The sequence below is a fragment of the Paramormyrops kingsleyae genome, chromosome 22 (genome assembly GCF_048594095.1).
Source record: "Paramormyrops kingsleyae isolate MSU_618 chromosome 22, PKINGS_0.4, whole genome shotgun sequence".
In the NCBI taxonomy this organism is placed as follows: Eukaryota; Metazoa; Chordata; class Actinopteri; order Osteoglossiformes; family Mormyridae; genus Paramormyrops; species Paramormyrops kingsleyae.
This window is the reverse complement of record NC_132818.1, coordinates 11,834,148-11,855,245: the sequence shown is the minus strand read 5'-3', so window position 1 is coordinate 11,855,245 and position 21,098 is coordinate 11,834,148. Positions and strand designations below refer to the sequence as shown.

General features: G+C 48.5%; 2 protein-coding genes across 3 annotated transcripts; both read right to left on the bottom strand.

Annotated features, from left to right (window-relative positions):
* Positions 1-3,375: 3,375 nt before the first annotated feature.
* On the bottom strand, positions 3,376-8,236 carry LOC111836915 (matrix metalloproteinase-25-like). Its single transcript, XM_023798603.2, has 10 exons — positions 7,437-8,236; positions 6,538-6,670; positions 6,315-6,453; positions 5,913-6,217; positions 5,623-5,802; positions 5,143-5,239; positions 4,717-4,799; positions 4,346-4,498; positions 3,891-4,178; positions 3,376-3,774 (listed from the first exon to the last, which is right to left on the bottom strand). The coding sequence occupies exons 1-10, from the start codon at positions 7,530-7,532 to the stop codon at positions 3,512-3,514; spliced, it is 1,737 nt and encodes a 578-aa protein (XP_023654371.1). The 5' UTR covers positions 7,533-8,236; the 3' UTR covers positions 3,376-3,511.
* Positions 8,237-8,313: 77 nt separating this feature from the next.
* On the bottom strand, positions 8,314-17,037 carry unc119c (unc-119 lipid binding chaperone c). Of its 2 annotated transcripts, none has more exons than XM_023798393.2 (5): positions 13,876-17,037; positions 12,749-12,862; positions 9,727-9,817; positions 9,399-9,571; positions 8,314-9,181 (listed from the first exon to the last, which is right to left on the bottom strand). In XM_023798393.2, the coding sequence occupies exons 1-5, from the start codon at positions 14,105-14,107 to the stop codon at positions 9,057-9,059; spliced, it is 735 nt and encodes a 244-aa protein (XP_023654161.2). In that variant the 5' UTR covers positions 14,108-17,037; the 3' UTR covers positions 8,314-9,056. The 2 variants fall into 2 exon arrangements, with proteins under 2 accessions (XP_023654161.2, XP_023654162.2); XM_023798394.2 differs by having other exon boundaries at positions 9,142-9,181; positions 9,366-9,571.
* Positions 17,038-21,098: the final 4,061 nt, after the last annotated feature.

The window sequence follows — 21,098 nt, the reverse complement described above, 5'->3', positions numbered from 1 at the left end:
CCGAGGTCAGGTCGCGGGGGCAGCAGTCTCATCAGGGAAACCCAGACTTCCCTCTCCCCGGCCACTTCATCCAGCTCCTCTGGGGGAATCCCGAAGCGTTCCCAGGCCAGCCGAGAGACATAGTCCCTCCAGCGTGTCCTGGGTCTTCTCCGGGGCCTCCTCCCAGTGGGACATGCCCGGAACACCTCACCAGGGAGGCGTCCAGGAGGCATCCTAATCAGATGCCCGAGCCACCTCATCTGGCTCCTCTCGATGCGGAGGACCAGCGGCTCTACTCTGAGTCCCTCCTGAATGACCGTGCTCCTCACCCTATCTCTAAGGGAGAGCCCAGCCACCCTATGGAGGAAACTCATTTCGGCCGCTTGTACTCGCGATCTCGTTCTTTAGGTCACTACCCACAGCTCGTGACCATAGGTGAGGGTAGGAATGTAGATCAACTGGTAAATCGAGAGCTTTGCCTTTTGGCTCAACTCCTTCTTTACCATGACAGACCGGTGCAGCGCCTGCATCACTGCCCCCCACTCGTGAACAAGACTTAAACTCCTCCACTCGGGGGATGACCCCATCCCTGACCCGGAGAGAGCATTCTACCCTTTTCCGGCTGAGGACCATGGTCTCGGATTTGGAGGTGCTGATTCTCATCCCAGCCCCTTCACACTTAGCTGCAAACTGTCCCAGCGAGAGCTGAAGGTCACGATCCTATGAGGCCAACAGAACCACATCATCTGCAAAAAGCAGAGACCTAATCCTGAGGTCACCAAACCGGACACCCTCAACGCCCTGGCTGCGTCTAGAAATTCTGTCCATAAAAACTATGGAAAGAATCGGTGACAAAGGGCAGCCCTGACTTGAGTCCAACCCTCACCGGAAATAAGTCCGACTTATTGCTGCCCATGCGGACCAGGCTCTGGCACCGGTCATACAGGGACCGAATAGCCCTTAAAAGGAAGCCCGGCACCCCATACTCCCGGAGCACCCCCCACAAGACTCCCCGAGGGACGCGGTCGAATGCCTTCTCCAAGTCCACAAAACACATGTAGACTGGTTGGGCAAACTCCCATGAACCCTCCAGAACCCTGCGGAGAGTATAGAGCTGGTCCACTGTTCCACGGCCGGGGTGAAAACCAGAACCTCTGAATAGACCTTACCAGGGAGGCTGAGGAGTGTTGAAGCACACCCTCTGATCCCCCTTCTTAAAGAGGGGGACCACCGAAGCCGCACCCCGCTTGGCCCGCCGGTACCTGTCAGCTGCCTCTGGAGTCCCACAGGCTAAAAAGGCCTGATAGGACTCTTTCTTCAGCTTGACGACATCCCTCACCACTGGTGTCCACCAGCAAGTTCGGGGATTGCCGCCGCGACAGGCACCGACTGCCTTACGGCCACAGCTCTGGCCAGCTGCCTCCACAATGGAGGCGCGGAACATGGCCCATTCGGACTCAATGTCCCTCGCCTCCCCCGGGACATGGGAGAAGTTCTGCCAGAGGTAGGAGTTGAAACTCCTCCTGACAGGGGATTCCGCCAGACGTTCCCAGCAGACCCTCACTATACGCTTGGGCCTGCCAGGCCTGGCCGGCTTCCTCCCCCACCAGCGGAGCTAACCCACCACCAGGTAGTGATCAGTTGACAGCTCCGCCCCCAGTAGAACAAGAGAGTCCCCAGGAGGAATGCTCTCCAACACCCCTTCCAGGGACTCTAAAAAGGGTGGGTAACCTGGACTGTCATTTGGTGCATAAGCGCAAACAACAGTCAGGACCCGTCCCCCCACCCGAAGGCAAAGGGAGGCTACCCTCTCGTCCACTGCGGTAAACCCCAATGTACAGGCGCCCAGTCAGGGGGCAATAAGTATGCCCACCCCCTTGGTTCCAGAGCCCAAGCCATGCATTGAGGTGAGCCTGACTATGTCTAGCCGGAACTTCACAACCTCGCGCACCAGCTCAGGCTCCTTCCCCATCAGAGAGGTGACATTCCATGTCCCAAGAGCTAGTTTCTGCAACTGAGGATTGGACCGCCAAGGTCCCTGCCTTCGGCCACTGCCCAGCTCGCATCGCACCCGACCCCTATGGCCCCTCCTATGGGTGGTGAGCCCATTGGAGGGGGGACCCACGTGCCTTGTTCGGGCTGTGCCCGACCAGGCCCCATGAGTATAGGCCTGGCCATCAGGCGCTCGCCATCGAGCCCCACCCCCAGGCCTGGCTCTAGGGGGGGGGGGGGCCCGGTGACCCGCGTCCGGGCAAGGGAAACCGTGATTCCATAATTTTGTGCACCGCACTTTGTCTGGTTCCTCACCCCAGACCTGTTTGCCTTGGGTGACCCTACCAGGGGCATAAAAGCCCGGGCAACTTAGCTCCTGGGATCATTGGAACACGCAAACCCCTCCACCACGATTAGGTGTCGGCTCCAGGAGAGGATATGGAGATCGGATAGGATATATATATATATATATATATATATATATATATATATATATATATATATATATATATATATAATATTGCATGATTGTGTTTGTATTTGATCTGTAATTATGACAAATAAAGGGCACCAGTCCACCACAGACAAACACTTGTATTCACACCTATGGGCAATTTAGAGTAGCCAGTTGACCTAACCTGCATGTTTTTGGACTATGGGAAGAAACCCACGCATGCACAGGGAGAACATGCCAACTCCACACAGAAAGGCACCCTGCGTGACCCAGGGATTGATATATATATATATATTAAATCTTTGAATTCATCATACACCTGCAACAAAAGGTCCTGCTCAGATTGCGTGGAAATAATGCACCTGTTTTTTGACGTTTTGTAGAAGCCAATGAGACACTTGTCGATCAAGGTTTCTATGGGCTTTTCAAGCAGCACAGGGGCACGCCATCATCTCGGATGAATGGATCCAGCTAGACTAGTCTACTACACAGCTGCCTTTGAAAAACCGACTTATCTTGGATGAGTTTCACCGGCATTAACTCATCCAAGAGGAGGCATCTGATCTCAGATGATTTAAGCGGCGTACGGAAAATACCCCTCTGAAAATGTTTAAGCGCCAAATAAATAAAATTCTTTTCTCTCGATGTAGAGTGTTTTACTTGGTTATTTTGAAGAACAAATTTTTTTTAAAGCTGTTACAATTCAGTTAAAGCCACACCTGTATCAACAATAAAAGTACATGGTACTTCTTGATTCCATGAGTATCTTGAACATAATGACCACTTCTGTTGATTGGTTATATATGGTTATGGTTATGTGGAGAAAATATTTATGTGAGTTATCCATTAATGAAAACCAAATGTACAATGTCATTGTAATGAACAATATTTTACTAGCCATACAATGAAACTCAATATATGCTGCATTCATATATATAGTTCCTTTATTAATTATATCACTTGATCAAATAAAAAATAGAAACTATTTCCTTGAATAATTTTTTGCAAATCTTCCCATCTGTGTGTGAATGATGACTAACAATAACAGAATTTCAATTATGAAGAAAATGCTAAATTGTTAACCACTCAATACCTTTTGAGTGACCGGATTATTATAGAGACAGATAGCAAGAACAGCCAATGAAAGGTTTGAACTTTGATCCCTCCATTCTTCTTACAAATGCAGTCATAGCACTTAGCATTGCCATTGGTGGGAGAAGGTGTCGGACTTGGTGGTGGTGCACATCCCATCCAATCAGCTGATATGGATTTAGAGGTCACATTTTCCTGGTCTAATCTCCCTCTTTTCAACACCCAATAGGAGTCATCCTTGAAGAAATAAGTGTCTCCTGGAAGGTAATTACAAAGGTGGTACTGAGGATGGTAGGATTGGAGTGGGGATTGGGAGGAGCTGGTCATTGTACTGTAGCACAAGTAGCACGATAAGGATGGACCCTTTTCTTACCATTGCCCCAGCTGATGATGTCATCTGGGTCTGGGGGCACCCCTTTCCAGAGTGAGGCCTGCTTGGGGTACCCCCCCTCCGGCTTCATTCCCACCTTTTTCCCCAACTCGTCAAACCTCCAGAACTCCCCCCCACTGAACAAGTAGGTCTTCCCTGTGTGTGCCCACACAAAGGCTGCATCCACCTTGGAGAGGCCTTTCCCAGCCACTGTTTGCACCCCCCACTCCACCAAGGGCCGGGGATATCCAGGGAGAGCCACCGTATCCCTGAAAATCCAGTACTGGTCACCTGCACAACGGGACAAGCAATGATCCATGTGCTGTCTGACAAGCACGTAGAAGGATTTACGTGAGTTTGTACTTGTCTGGAATTCCCTAGCATCACATTCCATAGTCCTCAGTCGGATGACTAATCTTCAAATGAATTAAAGAAAAATAAATAGACATGCTGCTCACCAATGAAGAACACAATATGGCTGCCACTTTTTCTCTCATAAACAGCGTCGATTTTATTAATTCCAGAGGGGAGTCCAATCCAGAAGTTCCTAATCAAAGCTGGGGATAGGGAGACGAGGGACCCCGACCTTTGGATTCGCCAGAAATATGGACCTGAAAATCACAAAAACGAGACTGGGTTTAAAGAGCAGGTGGTGGATGTATGAGTGCTGGAGCAGAAGAGCTCCGTATTCCTGCTTTGCAAAGGGTGCACATTTCCGAGATCATTCCAAACCAACCAACAGCAGCTACTGAGGTCGTGCTAGACGGGCAGACCATGCTCTCACCAACGTCAGTGTATGTGAACTCAGGTTGATTGGGGTTTCACCTACCCTTAAAAAAGAATACCTCTCCCCTGATGTTAGCCACAGCGTCATAGCCACCTTCACAGCGATTTGGCAGAGCTCGGTCGAGGCTGGGGGGGCAGGGGCATAAGGTGGGTACGTTGGTGTGTAAAGGTGTGTTACATCTCTACAGGATGCATGCTGTGGATTTGCGACTTAGCATGTATGCAAATTCTCTCACTAAAACTAAAAAAGTCTGACCTTCGGAGAATTATTAACTGACAAGCATGTGAGCATAGAGAACATTACACTATAAAAGTAACAGGGATAGCAGTACTTAAAGACCGATCCTACTGAACCATTCAGAATTAGCAAATGAATAATTATAATACTGTGTTATAAGGCTGTAATTGTAATTGTCGAAGCTTCTCCACTGGCACTGCAGATACACAAGTCATTTCCAGCAATACTCACCGTGTGGTTGGTCTAGGGGGGGGTGGAGAGGGGAAATGTGGCAGCCCAGGGGTGAGTGACACATCCGGACGAGCCGTGATTGGGGTCATCTTCATCCCTGCAAGAAAGAACTACAGTTCTAATACATGGTGCCCATTCGGTAACGAAACATTATTCATTTGCTAAGGAAATGACCTTCGCAAGTGATGTTTATGTTATTATGGCATATATTTCTACTCATTCTGTGTGCAGGAATTTTGTTCTGCAGGGAGGTTCATGTTGTACCAGCACATCACCAACACCCAGGGATATAGCTGGAAAATCTGGGCCTGCAAACAAAATTCCTGGGAATCTGCTACTGTAGGAATGGATGCATAATATTTCCTGAGGATATACATTATTATTTTTCATATTCACGGCCCCTATAAAGCGCTGGGTCCCCTAAATCTCCCAAGGTATGCTTGTCCTCTCAACGCCCCTTCAACACCCAGCCCTGCTCACCGTAGAGGGTCTGGATTCCTAGTCTATCATCGGCAGATAGTCTGTACTTCTGGATATCTCCCACTGAGCCCAGGTAGTAAGGCCTCATGATGGAGTGCTCAGAGGAGGAGTGGGAGAGGCCCAGGGCATGGCCAAACTCATGGATGGCCACCGTGAAGAGGTCAGTGCTTCCTGTATCACCTGCCAAGCAGAGTCCCACCAAAAGTCTCACTCCCTATACAAGCCATCAGTCTGCAACACAATGACAGCACCCAGAAACTCCTCCCAGAAGAGCGCAGCCCAGTCCACACCTCCAAAGCTCCACGTCTCCTCATCGTCAAAGTGTGCGTCGCCTGCAAGGGCATCTGTGCCTGGGAAGAAGGCGTGTGCCAGTGTGCCACCTCTGCCATCGAAGGGGTACCCATCATCATGAAAAGAGCGAGTGAAAGTGACCCTGATGTCCCCTTCTTCCTGCCGTCCTCCACCATCACGGGAGAGGCGGTAAAATCGCAGAGGAGTGACATCACTCCATACACTCAGAGCGTGTCTCAAGACAAGCTCAACTAGATCTGCTGGGAGGGATGGCGAGCTAGAGAGCGAGGGATAGCCATGTACACTGGGGAGGAGTGAGAGGGAGAGATTAAAGCAGAAAGAGGTATGAACAGAGCTAGGCTGGGGTTTCCTGCAGCACGTCGGCTCCAGGTGACACTCACCTCCACGTGATCTCGGTCTTCTCCCATCGCAGCCCAGATAGAGCATACCGCCTCCTCCGCCTCTTCAGCAAGTCAGCCATTCCCACGATGTCCGGCAGAGAACAGCGAGGAGTGGACATGAGTGAGAGAGTGGCGCCATCTAGCAGACGGGTGGAGAAGTGCACTGTTCAGGCTCCAGTTTGGGGTGCCATCCCAAACACAGGGAGAAGTGATGCTGCATTACCCAGCCTGCCTGTTTCTTTGAGCCCGGCGAACCTCTGCATCTCCCTCAGGGCTAGCTCGATGCCTTCCCGCGTCTGCAGCTTTCCAGTGCGGGGATCTGGAGGCGGAAGGTATCCATACCGGCTCAGCCAGTCCTGTGGCCAGCATGAAGGGAGAGTTAAGCTCGTTAATTGCACAGCTTACTCTCACTCCCTATATATCCCCCAACAAATAGGACCACAGTAGTTAGGAATGACAAGATGATGTGATACGCAATACTAACTCTGTGTACTTTTTTTTAACATAATCACCCATTGTGGAGCCTCACACAGATTATAAGCAGGGTTTGGTGTTTTAATTGTGCCTAGCTGTTTCTTCACACACTTTTTAAAATGCTCCATGGTGAAAATTTAAGCATTTTTAAAAATGACGTGTCTCTCAATTTCTTCATTTTTCTCATTTGACATATTTTCTTTATACAGACGTGTTTACTATTTCTATAATATTAAGATTTTAGTCCTACTCTTATGGCAATAAAAACAGGACTGCATTAAGTAAATAATAATTATTTGAATATTATTTATTAATAATAATAAATAGCAGAATAATATATAAAGTAATCTCAGTATGAAAACTTTCATATATATACAGACCCATAAGGAATTCACAGCAAAATACTATAGGCCTATACAAAACTGTTTAACTCGTACACATAGCAGAGGCAATAAAATTAAAGATGAAACTATTACTTATTTTACTTTCATTTACCGCTATAATTTACAGTTCTGTTATTTTAATGTTATTATTGCTTTTTGAAATTACTTCACATATTACTGGGAAAAAAAACAATGACTGATGAGATTTTTCTATAATATGATGGCAATGGAAACACGAACAGCCTGATAGCAGATAAATACTCACCAAAGCCCGGGAGTACCGGACTCCTGGCGGAGCTGACAGCGCTGCCGAGGCAGCCAGCAGCAGGAGCGCAGCCCCGAGCAGCTGCCGGGAATCCATAGTGACACTTGCCCCAGAAAAGCCCGAAAAGACAAGTGCAAAAAAACTGGGAGCAAGACGCACACCCGCCTCACCCCACAAAGCGTCCTGCACGGCTCCCACACGAGACCCGGGGTGTCATCATCACTCAGTAATTACAGCACATCCTTAACACCGCGTATGGGGAGCCGCTCACTCAGCCGTTAAACGCAGCGGGTTTTGTTCATTACGACTCCTTATGCCTTTCGGTGCCTCTCTTGTTTTTTCCGCCCCCTTGGGACTAGGCGGGGCTCCCACTACAAATCGATGGCAAATGAGAAAAGGCACTTAAGACACGGACTCTCTCTCCATCATCCTCTCTCTCCACGGACAAATAAATAAATAATAATATGGACGCAACAAAGAGAAAAAGCTTTGATGTTACATAGACAGGCAAACAACCTTCCTTTCTCAAAGACCAGAAACCACTGACGTGATGAGGTCCTGGGAGATGCTAACCATCCTATATACAGCTGTACTGCTGCATAACAGTGTGAATATTGACAAACGTGATGGACAACAGACTGGGTAACTGACTTGTGCCTCCTGCTCTCTCATTAGGAACTGTCCACACACACCATCTCTAGCCCTAGAGGGGGGCTGTGCTCATTTTGTGAGTGTAGCTGAACAAAGTGGATGTATGAATGGCTCAGCCGTAGTTTGGAAGGAAAAAGAGTGCAAAGTGATGGAATGGGAGAAAATGTTACCCCCCCCCCCCCCCAACCCCCACCCTGATCAGGAGTGCCCATGCCCGGTAATAATGCTAACAGGAAGCAGCCCGCTGCAAAACCAAACATATACGGCATTGTGTGAGTGAAAATAGCAGAGGATGTTTGTAGGAGAGCTGAACATCAGAAGAAATGGCAGGTGAGCTGAAGAGAGGAGGGAAAGAGGCGTTTAAAACAGGAACACTGGCTAAAGCATTTGTTTACTCACTCTGCTTTCCTCAATTCAAGCTTGAAAAAGGCACAAGTACAAATAGATGTGTATGTTTTGAAGTTTATTTTATTTGACAACCAGTATTGCATGGTGAAAAATATAATAGCATTGTATCACAGCTAATTTACAGGAGAAAAGCCTGTGATGCCTTCCCTTGGTGTGTGTGTGTGTGTGTGTGTCTGTTAATTATATACTAAATGCGATTAAAAACCTGATATTTTAACATTGTGGGGACCATTTTTTCAGTCCTCACAAGAGGAAACTCAATTTTATATAAAAAAAAATCTGTCACTGCAGTGAAAAACTAAAAACGCCAAGGTCCTGTATTTTGTTTAGTAACTTATGGTTAAGGTTAGGGCTGGGTAGGGGTTAAGGATGTTATTGGGATTAGGGTTTTACCCATAGAAATGAATGGACAGTCCCTGCAAAGATGTGAATAGAAACGTGTGTGTGTGTGTGTGTGTGTGTGTGTGTCTGGTCATGTTCACCACAGACTGCTCCATTCCATCCTGTTCCAGCTGTACAGTTTGTGTCACTGGTGGCTGTAAGCAGGACAGTCCTTCTCCATCAGTGCTGGTGCCTCTCGTCTCCACAGAACGCATACTCTGCCTTGTGGTGCATGATGAGCTTGTTATTGCAAAAGTAGAAACTGTCTGACTTGGTCTCAAATGGACTAGCGATCATCTCCTCAACTGAAAGGTGAGATCAGAAGGTGATAAGAAGAGGGGGAGGAAGGGGGTTTGGATGGAGGGTCAGAGGAGCATTGGGTTAGTATAGGAGGATGATTAAAACAATAAAACAGGATTTCATCACAATGTCCTGATCCTGTCCCGAACCATTCAAAAAGTCACAGCCTGTCCCCAAAGGTTCTCTCACCCCGTTCAGACTGTCTCTGTGAAAGTCACGGACCTGTCTGGGGGTCCAGCTCCGGTAAGGTGTAGATGTGCTCGCAGGTGTTTCTGCTGAAGGGGATGCAGAAGCCAACTTCAAAGTCAAAGCTCTTCAAGAGGTGCTCCCTGTAATAGTGCCTCTCAATCAGCCGGAGCTTGTTCAGGGCTTTGGCCCCCACTGTGAACTCCAACCTAGTCAGAGTGTGACATAACCACAATGCTTTACACTCAGCCTTTTTAGCAGCACTTCAATTACAAATAGTTTCACACCAAGTACTGTTGCACTATACATTCTAACAGTGAGTACTATTACCTTAGTGTGTCCACTAGAGAACAGAAACACTTACGTGGCTCCTATCTCTCGCAGTGCCAGAAATGTGGGGCTAAAGCGATACTGGATAAACCTTCCCGCATTTGTGTCAACTGCATCCTTAATTTCTGAAAGAGTGACATTTAATATCATTATAAAAAGATAGCAGTACAAAATGAAGCATGGATATTATCTCTAAGATGCAGTTTAGACAGACAGACAGGCAGGCTGGCAGGTAGGCAAATCCACAGTGGGGGAGGGGCTTGTCCCAGTGATCCTATGAGTCATGTTGTTGGTGGTAATTCCTCTTGGTAGGACCTTCCAGGGCAAATTGGTCCTGGGATTCACCAGACAATGTGCAATTATGAAAGATAAAAGCAAGGACTCGGACACCTTGTCTGGAACAGGGATCAGCATGTGCCTGGTGGTTGGGCCTTCACCCAAGGGGCCCGAACAGGCATAGCCCAAATGAACTAAATGGGACCATTGTCCCCTAGGCCTACCAAGAGGAGCCATAAGGGTCTGGTGCGTTTCAGATCGGGCGGCAGTTGAAGGTAGAGCCCTTCGAGGACTGATCTCCGGCTACCAAAGCTGACCTCTCTGGTGGGAAAGGAGCCTGAGATGATGCAGGAGGTAATGAGATACCATCAAGATATGGTCAGGCTCACCTCAAGGCACAGCACAGGCCCTCGAACCAAACTCCTGGAGGGGGGCCTGATTATATTCCAGTCTGGAGTTGCCCCAGGTGAGAGGTGTTCAGCAGGTGTGGCCTTCCAGTTCTGCCTTTGTACGCTGGGCTTCACCCCAGTGAAGGAGAGGGCTGCCTTCCTTCAACTTTAAGTCAGGGGGATGGGCTCTGACTTTTGTATATGCTTATGCATCAAGAACCAGTTTAGAGTATCTGGTCTTCTTGGAGACCTGGGGTGGGGTGCTGGAAGGTGCATACGTTTTTTTTGTGGTGGGACTTTAACAAATATGTGGATAACAGCATGGAACCCAGGAAGGCTGTGATTGGGAGGAATAGCCTGCCCAATCTAAGCCTGAGTGGTGCTTTGTTACTTAAATTTTGTGCTAGCCACTATTTGCCAATAACAAAAACTATGTTCAAGAATAAGGGAATTCATAAGGGGACCTGGGACCAGAAAACTCTAGGCCGTAGCTCGATGATCAATTTTATAGTCGTATCATTAGACATGTGACTGCATATCTTAGGCACTCAAGTAAAGAGAGGAGCTGAGCTATCAACTGATCTCCACCTGGTGATGAGTTGGATTAGATAGGGGGAAGATGCTGGACAGACCCGACAGACCCAAATATATTCTGAGGGTGTGCTGGGAGCATCTGGCAGAGGCCCCTGTTTTCAGTTCACACCTCTGACAGAACTTCTCTTGTATTCCAAGGGAGGCTGCACACATTGAGCCCAAATGAGCCATATCCCTTGACTCCATTGCTGAGGTGGCTATGCAGAGTTGGGGCCATAAGGTTGTCAGTGCCTGTTGCAGTGGCAACCCTCAAACTTGGTGGTGGACACCAGCGGTAAAGGGAGCAGTCAAGCTAAAGAAGGAGGTCTTTTGAGTTTAGTCAGCTTGTAGGACTCTGGAGGCAGGTGATATGTATCGACAGGCCAAATGTAGTACAGCTTTAGCAGTTGCAGAAGCCAAAACTGGGGGCTAGGAGGAGTTCAGTTAGACCATGGAAAATGACTTTCAGTCAGCCTCAAAGAAATTTGGGTAACCCATCAAGAGACTGTTTACAACAAAGAGGGAGTGCTGCTGACCCCAACTGGGGATATAGTCCAATGGTGGAAAGAGTACTTGTTGGACTTCCTGAATCTCAGTTACAGGAGGACTTGGACTTGGAGGAGGACTCATTCATCACTAGGGTTGAGGTCACTGATGTAGTCAAAAAAAACTCTTCAGTGGCAAGGCTCCAGTAGTGGATTCTCCCTGAGTTCCTAAAGACTCTGGATGTCATTTGCTGTATTAGCTGTTATGCCTCTCCAATGGTTGGGGACAGGGCCTATGGATTGGCAGACTGGGATGGTGGTCCCAGTCTATAACGAAGGGGACTCTAAGGATGCATTCCAACTTCAGGAGGTTCACACTCCTTAATCTCTGCCAGGGCTGCCCTCTGTCACCGATTCTATCCATAACTTTTATGAACAGAAGTGTTAGGCGCATCCAAGGTGGTGGGGAGTGTGCAAATCAGCAACCTTAGGATTATATATTTGCTTTTTACAGGTGATGTGGACCTGTTGGCTTCATTGAGCTGTGACCTGCAACATGCGTGGTTTGCAGCTGAGTGTGAAGTGCATCCAAGTCTGGATCTCAACCAGAAAATGTTGGATTGCCCCCCCACCCCTCATGCTGGGGATGAGTTACTGCCTCAAGCAGAGTACTTTAAGTATAAGAATGAGATGGCAGAAATGAGCTTCCTTAACAGGGTGTCTGGGCTTTTAGACATTTTATTTTGGGGAGCCTCAAAATTGAGCTAAAACTCCTCCGCATCAAAAGGAGCCAGCTAAGTTGGTTTGAGCATCTGTCTATGATGCCTACAGTAGACTTTCCTGAGGAGGTGTTTTGGGCATGTCCTAACAGGAGCAGAGGCAGACTCTGGATATGCTGGAGAGATTATATCTCATATCTGGCCTGGGAATGCTTCAGTATTCCAACAGGGGATCTGGAGGAGCTGGCTGGGGAAAGGGAGGTCTTGACATCTCTGCACAGATTGCTGCCCACATGTCCCGGACTTGGATGTTGGAGAATGGAAATGAAGGTGTAAGCAACATCAAGCATCCAATATTAAGAGAGAAGGGTATGCTCCTACCATCGGGTATTGAAAGGGCAGATGATTATGTACCATCTGATTTCCTGATGCTGTCTGACATGATCAAGTCTTGTTTACTATGAAAATGCATTTATCAGCTCTATTAGTGGTAAAGGGAGACCATATGGTGCAGTTAAAGCAAAACCCAGACAGAGGGCAGTGCTGTCCACTTTCATTTGGAGCATGGAGTTGTCACCCATGTTTTTCGCTATCAGGCTAACACAGATACTCACCAGTTGGGCACTGTTTGTGGAGGTCCAGTATGACGGCTCCTGTCTGTAAATCTCGAATTTTGAAACGTGAGAAGTTGATGTTATAGATGTTGTCTTCAGGAGCACAAAGGTAATCTGAGTACAATAAAGCACCAAAGATTAGTGTGTGTTCAAAGTGCCATGTGGTGTGGTTCATCTGGCCTAAATCAGTGAGTCAAATAGATAATGGTTTGTTCCTCTTCTGTCTTCAGTGAGCAGTCTTGCAGGTACATACTCCATGTAGGTGCCGTTTGCTATTTATATCTGGACATAAAGGGAGTTATGGGTTTGTATTAGAGTGGCTGCTGCTAATCCAGAATGAGTCACAGCTCATAAGAAGGTCCATGCTGGACCTTCTTATGTGCTAAAGCCAAAGGTGCTATGGTGCTCCTATTGGGCCCAAAGTGTGACAATCAAACTGATCATCTAGTGAAGTTACTTGGATGATTCAGTGTATTATATTCCTTGTACTGAACTGTACCTAATATATACACTGGCGCACGTGCGTGCGCACACACACACAAACTCACACATACACATACACATACACACACGATTGTATTCATATCTTTGTTGTAATCTCCATTCATTTCTATGGGTAAAACCCTAATCCAGGGGTACCCAATCTTATCCGCAAAGGGCCGGTGTGTATGCAGGTTTTTGGGATAACTTGTAGGTCAGCTGTTCAAACCCAGGTGTGAGGATTCTTTCAGCCAATCAGTCCTCTAATTAGTAATCTAATTAGGGAGTTGCAGCGAAAACCTGCATACACACCAGCCCTTTGCGGATAAGATTGGGTATCCCTGCCCTAATCCCAACAATTACAATCTAACCCAGCCCTAATCTTAACCATAAGTAGCCACACTAAATACAAGGCTTTTGGCAGTCATAGTTTTTTGATTGCAGTCACAGATTTAAAAAAAAAAACTGAGTTTCCCAGGGGACCAAAATAGTGCCCCCACAATATCAAAATCACAGGTTTTCATCACATTGTGGGGACATTTGGTATAAACATAACCCCACCCCCCCACTCCACACGCACACACATGCATTAATGAACTGCCATGCTGAGATGTGCTGTGGATGCACTGTGATTCTTGCACACTCACCTTCGGTGTAGGCCTTCAGCCTCAGCACGCTGTTTGGGGTCACAGAAGTCCCAGGTCCAGCCTGCTCCACCCCATCCACAGACTCCTCTTCACTAAATAACCCGTTCCAGTCCTCCATATCATTGTTGTCTAAACTTCCTTGCTCTCTCTTCATCGTTATTTGAAATTCTTCTCCTTCTTCGCCTCCCTCACTTTGTCTCCCCCTCTCATTTCCAAACTCCCCATCATCCATTCTCCTTCTCCCACCTCTCCTGCTGGTTCTGTTCAGTGTGTCTTTCTTTCTTTTGATTGTGGAACCAGCACAGCTTCTGTTTGACTGTGGCCTCAATCACTTTCACACTCACTCTGATTTTAATCTCATTCTGCTAATCTGAGGTAATCCACCATTCAGAGGCACAGAGAGCAGGCTTCAGCACAAAGGACAAAGGGTATAGGCTGATCAGCCAGTGTGATCGAATCAGGGATTAGCATCGCATTGGAACCCCAACTGCCACAAAACACACAAACTTCTCTTTACAGAGCCCACATTATAAAAGCGCTTAATGGCTGTGAGAACAGCCCTGCTCCCTCCAGTGCTGTCTGTTTTTCCTTGTTGCACATTGTTATGACCTGCCCATCCAAACCTCTTGTGGCCACGCCCCCCTCGTTAACCTCGTGTGGATTCCCCGTGTCATCAGCTGTTTCGAGTTGTTTTCATTAGTCTTCTGCATTTAAGTCCACGTCAGAGTCTGTTTCCCTAGTTCTGTCATTGTAGTGTTATGACGTTTTCTGTCTCTCTCCAAATGTCTATTAAAACCCTTATTCCCGATTCCTCGTCGTCCTTGCCTGCTTCCCCGGTCCGTGCTCTGCACGGTCATGACAGAATGACAGAACTCCAAAAGAAAACATCACCTCGTCTGTACCTGACCCAACCTGACCGACGAGGTGATACAACCCAAAGTTAGGGATGATCCCGTGCTTCAGGTCTTAGCCTACCGAGGGCGGCATGTTCTAGAAGAGATCTCCCTGCTCGGAGACGTGCATCTGGCTGAGGAGGGAAGCAGCTGCCAAGTCAATGTTGAGATGGGTCGCTTTGGACTGCAGACTGCCAGATGGCTTGCTGCCCGAAGTGCCTCCGACTCCACTTACCTCAGCACGGAAGAAAAAGTGGAAGAGCGGGTGATGGGAGGAAGCGCCATTGGTCCTCCAGGGAGCCATCACAGTCTCCGCTACTTTCCCTCCACGGAATTGGGAAAATTCCCTCCTGATTCTTAATCTGTCCCCGCGCCCGAGGTCCCTGCTCCGACGACCAAAGTTCCAGTCCCTGTGGTGCTTGACACACCGCCTCTCGAGGCCCCAGTCCCAGCGGCCGATGCACCGCCCTTCGAGGTTCCAGCCCTGGCAGCCAACACGCCACCCCCAGAGGCTCCTGCGCCGCCTGCTGACGCTCTGCCTCCCCTGATCCCTCGGCCTCAGGTCCCCAGGTCCATGATCCCTCGGCTGCAGATCCCCCAGCTCCAGTTGCCTAGGTTCCTGACCCTGCTCCCGTGCCCCTAGCTTCATTGACCCCAGTCCCTGTCCCTGAGGAGGTCCCTGATGATCTGACCACTGCTCCACCCTCCGTGATGGAGCTAGAGGAGGAGCTTGAGTGGGACCCCTCAGGGATCACCCTGACTGCACTAGTGGACCACTCTGGTGGGTCACATCAATCTCCGTGTCATTGTGGCGGATCCAGGCCGGGTCCCCATCTGTCGGTCTCTCTCAAGTACCACCCATCTAGCTCCCTGGTTCACCTTTGCTCTCCTTGACTTGGGCTCGACGACCGCCTGCGGGACTCCCTCGTGCAGCTCATCGGCGGGCTGCGGCCCGGTCTCTGGTGGCTCGTAAGTCACCTACGGATCCCCCGCCTGCAACTCATCGGTCGCCTGCGCCTGGGCTGGCTGTGGCTGCGCCCCCGCCTGCCAGAGCTACGGTTCCCTCCTTCCCTTTGCCACTGTCCCCTTCCTGTGCCACATCACCGTCTCCACCAACCCTTTTACCTGCCTCCTCGCCACCTTTGGCACCCACTTCAGCCCCTGTTCCGGCCTCACGGTCGCCTGCTGCTCCGGTGGCCCCCGCCTTACGCCCTCCAAGGGTCCCTTCAGCTTCCCATTGCCGCTTGCCCTTAGCTTCCTTACCCCCTGTGTTTACTCGCCGTCCTGCTTCACCATTGTCGTCTTCTGGTCCCTTTGTGCCCCCTGTGTTTCCCCATTGTCCCTCAGTGCCTTATGGTTCCTTTATGCCCCCTGTGTTTCCTTCCTGTCCTTCTGTGCCTTCGTGGCTTGCCGGTCCCTTCTTTTCTCCTGTTGGTGTTTCCCCTGTGTCTCCTTTTCTGATGCCCTTGTGCTTGTCTGCGTTCCCCGTGGTATGTCAGTTGTTGTCTGGGTTGTTGTCCTTGTGCCTGTTTTATGTGTCGGTTTTGTTTCCTATGCCCCGTTGATGTTTTCTTTTGTCTTCCCAGGTCCCGTGGAGTCCTCGTTCATGTCCCTGGTCCTGTCCTTCGTTCCCCTGGGGCGCACCCGGTGTGCGCACCTTGGTGGGGGTTCTGTTATGACCTGCCCGTCCAAACCTCTTGTGGCCACACCCCCCTCATTAACCTCATGTGGATTCCCCGTGTCATCAGCTGTTTCAAGTTGTTGTCTTCTGCATTTAAGTCCACGTCAGTCTATTTCCCTAGTTCTGTCATTGTAGTGTTATGACGTTTTCTGTCTTGTCTACCTCTCCAAATGTCTATTAAAACCCTTATTCCCAATTCCTCGTCCTCCTCGCCTGCTTCCCCCATCTGCACGGTCACGACACACATATGCCTTCTGTTGATTTATTTTGTATTTATATCTATTTGCTTAATCTTTCTCAGAATGTCTGTGTACTGTGTACTTTTTACATTTATTTGCACTATGTGTAGTATCTTGCACTTGTGTACTATCTTGTCTAATTTTGCACTACATGTGCGTGTTTTTATGCTCTTTAATTACCTACAGTGCTACTGAAAAGAATTTCCCCTTGGCATTAATAAAGTTCTTATGTATTATAATTTTGCCTGTCAGCTGTTTGGCACGGTCATGAATATGCTTTCCTTTGGTGGGTTTTGAAAGCAAACTGAACAGGATGATTTACTCATTCTCAGAGAGCAGTGGCCACATCCTGCCTCATACGGACACGCCTCTGTGTTCTGTTGTCATATTTAAACCTTTTTGCACACCGTCAATACCCAGTTTCTTGAGGGCGGGGGGGGGCTAGTGGTTTCCCAGAAGGCACAGGATATTTTTTTAGAAGCAAACAAGGAAATGATGACAAGGAAGACAGAGCACTAAAGAGCCAGGTAGGCATGTTTTTTGTTTTATTTATCTATAGACATCGTCAAGATGCCATTTTGGTGCAATATTTCAGCACAGAAGTACCATTTTCACTTGAGCACAACATACTTTATTTGAGTAAAACGGCTATCATCCACACGGAAGTGGCAAGTGAATACCAGAAATGAAACCATGTCGTGAGAGGCTGCCTTCGTCAACGGCAACGCAGTACATTATAACTGTACTAACGTTCATCCCGTTCTCTCTCCTTCTTTCAGATAATGAAGCAGTCACCAGTGTCTGTTTTTCTCTCTCTGTCTTATCTCTTTGCTATTTTTGCATCTGTCCCCGACTTCACGTTATCTCAGCCTCACAACCGAAATAAAACCCCAGCTGCCTCCGAGCTTACGGCAGTCAGTCAGACAGACAGCCTACGACACTCTCGTGTGATCACAGTCAGCTCCCGGGTGCTGGCAGAGACCGCTACACCTGAGTTCAGAAGCTCCACACCAACGTGGACGCTGACGTCAGACTCAGGCCCCTCACCCTCAGGGTGGAGACGTGAAACTGGAGTGGAAAACAGATTCACAACAGCAGATAGAACCCCCAGGAGCTCCCTGGAGGTCTGGAGTGTTGGATCAACACCAGAACACAACACCTACAGCACATCATCAAGGAACGCCCAGGCTAGAACAAACAGGAACCAAGCAGATGATGACAGGCTAACGGAGCCTAGCACTGTGTACAGCAAGTCAGCAGGGACACCAATCAATGAACACAGACCCAATTCTGACAGTTACAGCAGCAGCACCGACGCACCCAGTGAGAGACCAAACACGAGCATACACAGGGGGACAGAGTCACAGACTGATGTGAGCACAAATGCCCCCACAGTCACACAAACAAGCTCCCAGGAGGTTTGGAGAGCTGGATCAACACCAGAACATGACACCTACAGCACAACATCAGGGAACGCCCAGGCTAGAAGAAGCAGGAACCAAGCAGTTGATGACAGGCTAACGGAGCCTAGCACTGTGTACAGCAAGTCAGCAGGGACACCAATCAATGAACACAGACCCAATTCTGACAGTTACAGCAGCAGCACCGACGCACCCAGTGAGAGACCAAACACGAGCATACACAGGGGGACAGAGTCACAGACTGATGTGAGCACAAATGCCCCCACAGTCACACAAACAAGCTCCCAGGAGGTTTGGAGAGCTGGATCAACACCAGAACACGACACCTACAGCACAACATCAGGGAACGCCCAGGCTAGAAGAAGCAGGAACCAAGCAGTTGATGACAGGCTAACGGAGCCTAGCACTGTGTACAGCAAGTCAGCAGGGACACCAATCAATGAACACGGACCCAATTCTGATAGTTACAGCAGCAGCACCGACGCACCCAGTGAGAGACCAAACACGAGCATACACAGGGGGACAGAGTCACAGACTGATGTGAGCACAAATGCCCCCACAGTCACACAAGCAATCTCTCCTGGAGGAAGCACGACAGACAGCGGACTAATAACCAGTGGCGCAGTCACACATAGAAACCAATCAGCATGCCAAAGTGAAGAAGTGGAAACACTGTCTTCACCTCGATCCGCTAAGCTGGGCTGCCTCATCATCCTATGGGTGCTGAGTATGACTGCTTCGGTCTTCTTCGGGCTTACAGTGTTCCTGTGGGTGCGCCTTTCCTTCCTCCGGAGCAGAAAGAGACCAAGGCAGTCGCAATGTGGGAGTGGGGAGTGTGATGTGGGGGTTCTATGGACCCAGCCTAGGGCCTCGATAGAGGAGAGAGTGGAGATTTGGTACGCAAACGGCTCCTCCTCATCACCCCAAAGCAGAGAGGGAATGCGCAGGAAGGACAGAGACCATGAGAGACAGAAGAGGAGGCAGGCGGGGGAGATCTGGGAGAGGCCTAGAATCACACCAGAGGACCTGCAGGAGTTTTGGGCGGACAGAGGGAGAATAAGATGGAACAAGCAGTGCGATGAACTGTGAACAAGGGACTGAAAGACAGGTGGTGACACCCCCTCCCCCAAAAGACCCTTGAACAGCACAGTGTGAATGGGGGGGGGGGGGGGGGGGGGTTGGGCATTTGATCATTAAATTGTCAGTATTATCAAAAATAAAACCTGTGTTCAACTGTTAATCTGATGGCTCAGCAGAAACTGATCAATGGTGATTAATGGCTAAACAGACAGTTAGCCCATTGAAACTATTAAGTTTTTCAGGCATGGTGCCTTAGCTCAGGATGCCTGAAAGCTTTCAGCTCTTATGTCATTCCCACCAAATGGGGGAAACGGTGTGGTGTGCATCCCTTCCCTAAGGGTGGGGTTAGGGTTAGGCATTGCTGCAACTCAAGACACTGACCACACAGACAAAGAGGTCAAGCTTAAGGTCTGGGCAGCAGTGCTCATGTGTCTGAGTTTGAGCACCAGCAGGCATTACACATCACCCACATTCTGCAAACAAAAATAATAAAATCAAAAAACTAAGTAGGGAACCAGCACAGCCTGGGGATATAAAACTCACAAATTCCACATGTACTGGGTGGGGAGATGGATGGGGGAAGGGGGCTATGGTGCTGCCCCCTGAGAGTGAAATATATAGATGTGCACATACATTACATTCCGGTGTGCAATATTGGAATAGGTGCCAAACAGGCGCGCGCGCACACACACACACACACACACACACACACACACACGCATGTAGGGTAAACATATCCTTATGGGGACCGCTCATTCGTTTCAATGGGAAAAATGCTAACGCTAACTATGACAACCTTAACCCCCACCCTGCCCTAACCATAACCATAAGTAACCTAACAAAATACAAGAGTTTTTGCATTTTTAGTTTTTTCATAGCAGTCACCGATTTTTATAAAATAGAGTTTTCCATTATGGGGACCAGGAAACCGGTCCCCATAAGGGAAAAAAAACGGATATTTATCACGTTATGGGGACATTGTGTCCCCATAAGGATAGGTAAAACCACTCACACACACACACACACACACACCCAAGGATGTGCATGTACATGATCTCCACCCAAAGGAAAGAGGAACGTTATGATGTGGTAAGAACTGTGAGCCGTAAGTAAAAGCAGGCACCTCTGACTCTGACCTGCAGGCGCCCTTCTTGCAAACACCGCAAAAGGTTTTATCTCCAGCTTGCAAGTAATGAAGCGACAGACTGAGGCACAGATATGCTAAAAGCGCATGAGAGGACAAGAGGAGAATTTCTAAAAAAATTGTCCACAGGGGCTGTGTTTCACCAAAGGAACTTCAATATTCTCTGTTTTTATTTTGTCAAATTTTCTGGTGCCAACTTGAAGGTAAGAGGCATTCAGCCCTTTTCAAATAGCGGGGGGATTCACATTCAGAGGTGAATACAAGGCCTTAAATGTAACTAACTTGTTGAATACACCTGAGTGTGGAGAAGCTACTAAGCTGCTGGATCATAGGGGCTACTATACCCTAGCTCCAAAGGAAACACTGGGTTGGTCATCTGTTTAATGGCTTTTTGTTTCATTAGAGGGCACACTACTCCAGGCCATATGGACTAACACAGTACAACAACACTGTAAAAAATGTCCGTGAAATTAAGTGAGAAATTCTGTAAAATAGCGACATAAAAAAACTGTAAAAGGAAAAAATAGAGCAGCGTACACTCACCTAAAGGATTATTAGGAACACCTGTTCAATTTCTCATTAATGCAATTATCTAATCAACCAATCACATGGCAGTTGCTTCAATGCATTTAGGGGTGTGGTCCTGGTCAAGACAATCTCCTGAACTCCAAACTGAATGTCAGAATGGGAAAGAAAGGTGATTTAAGCAATTTTGAGCGTGGCATGGTTGTTGGTGCCAGACGGGCCGGTCTGAGTATTTCACAA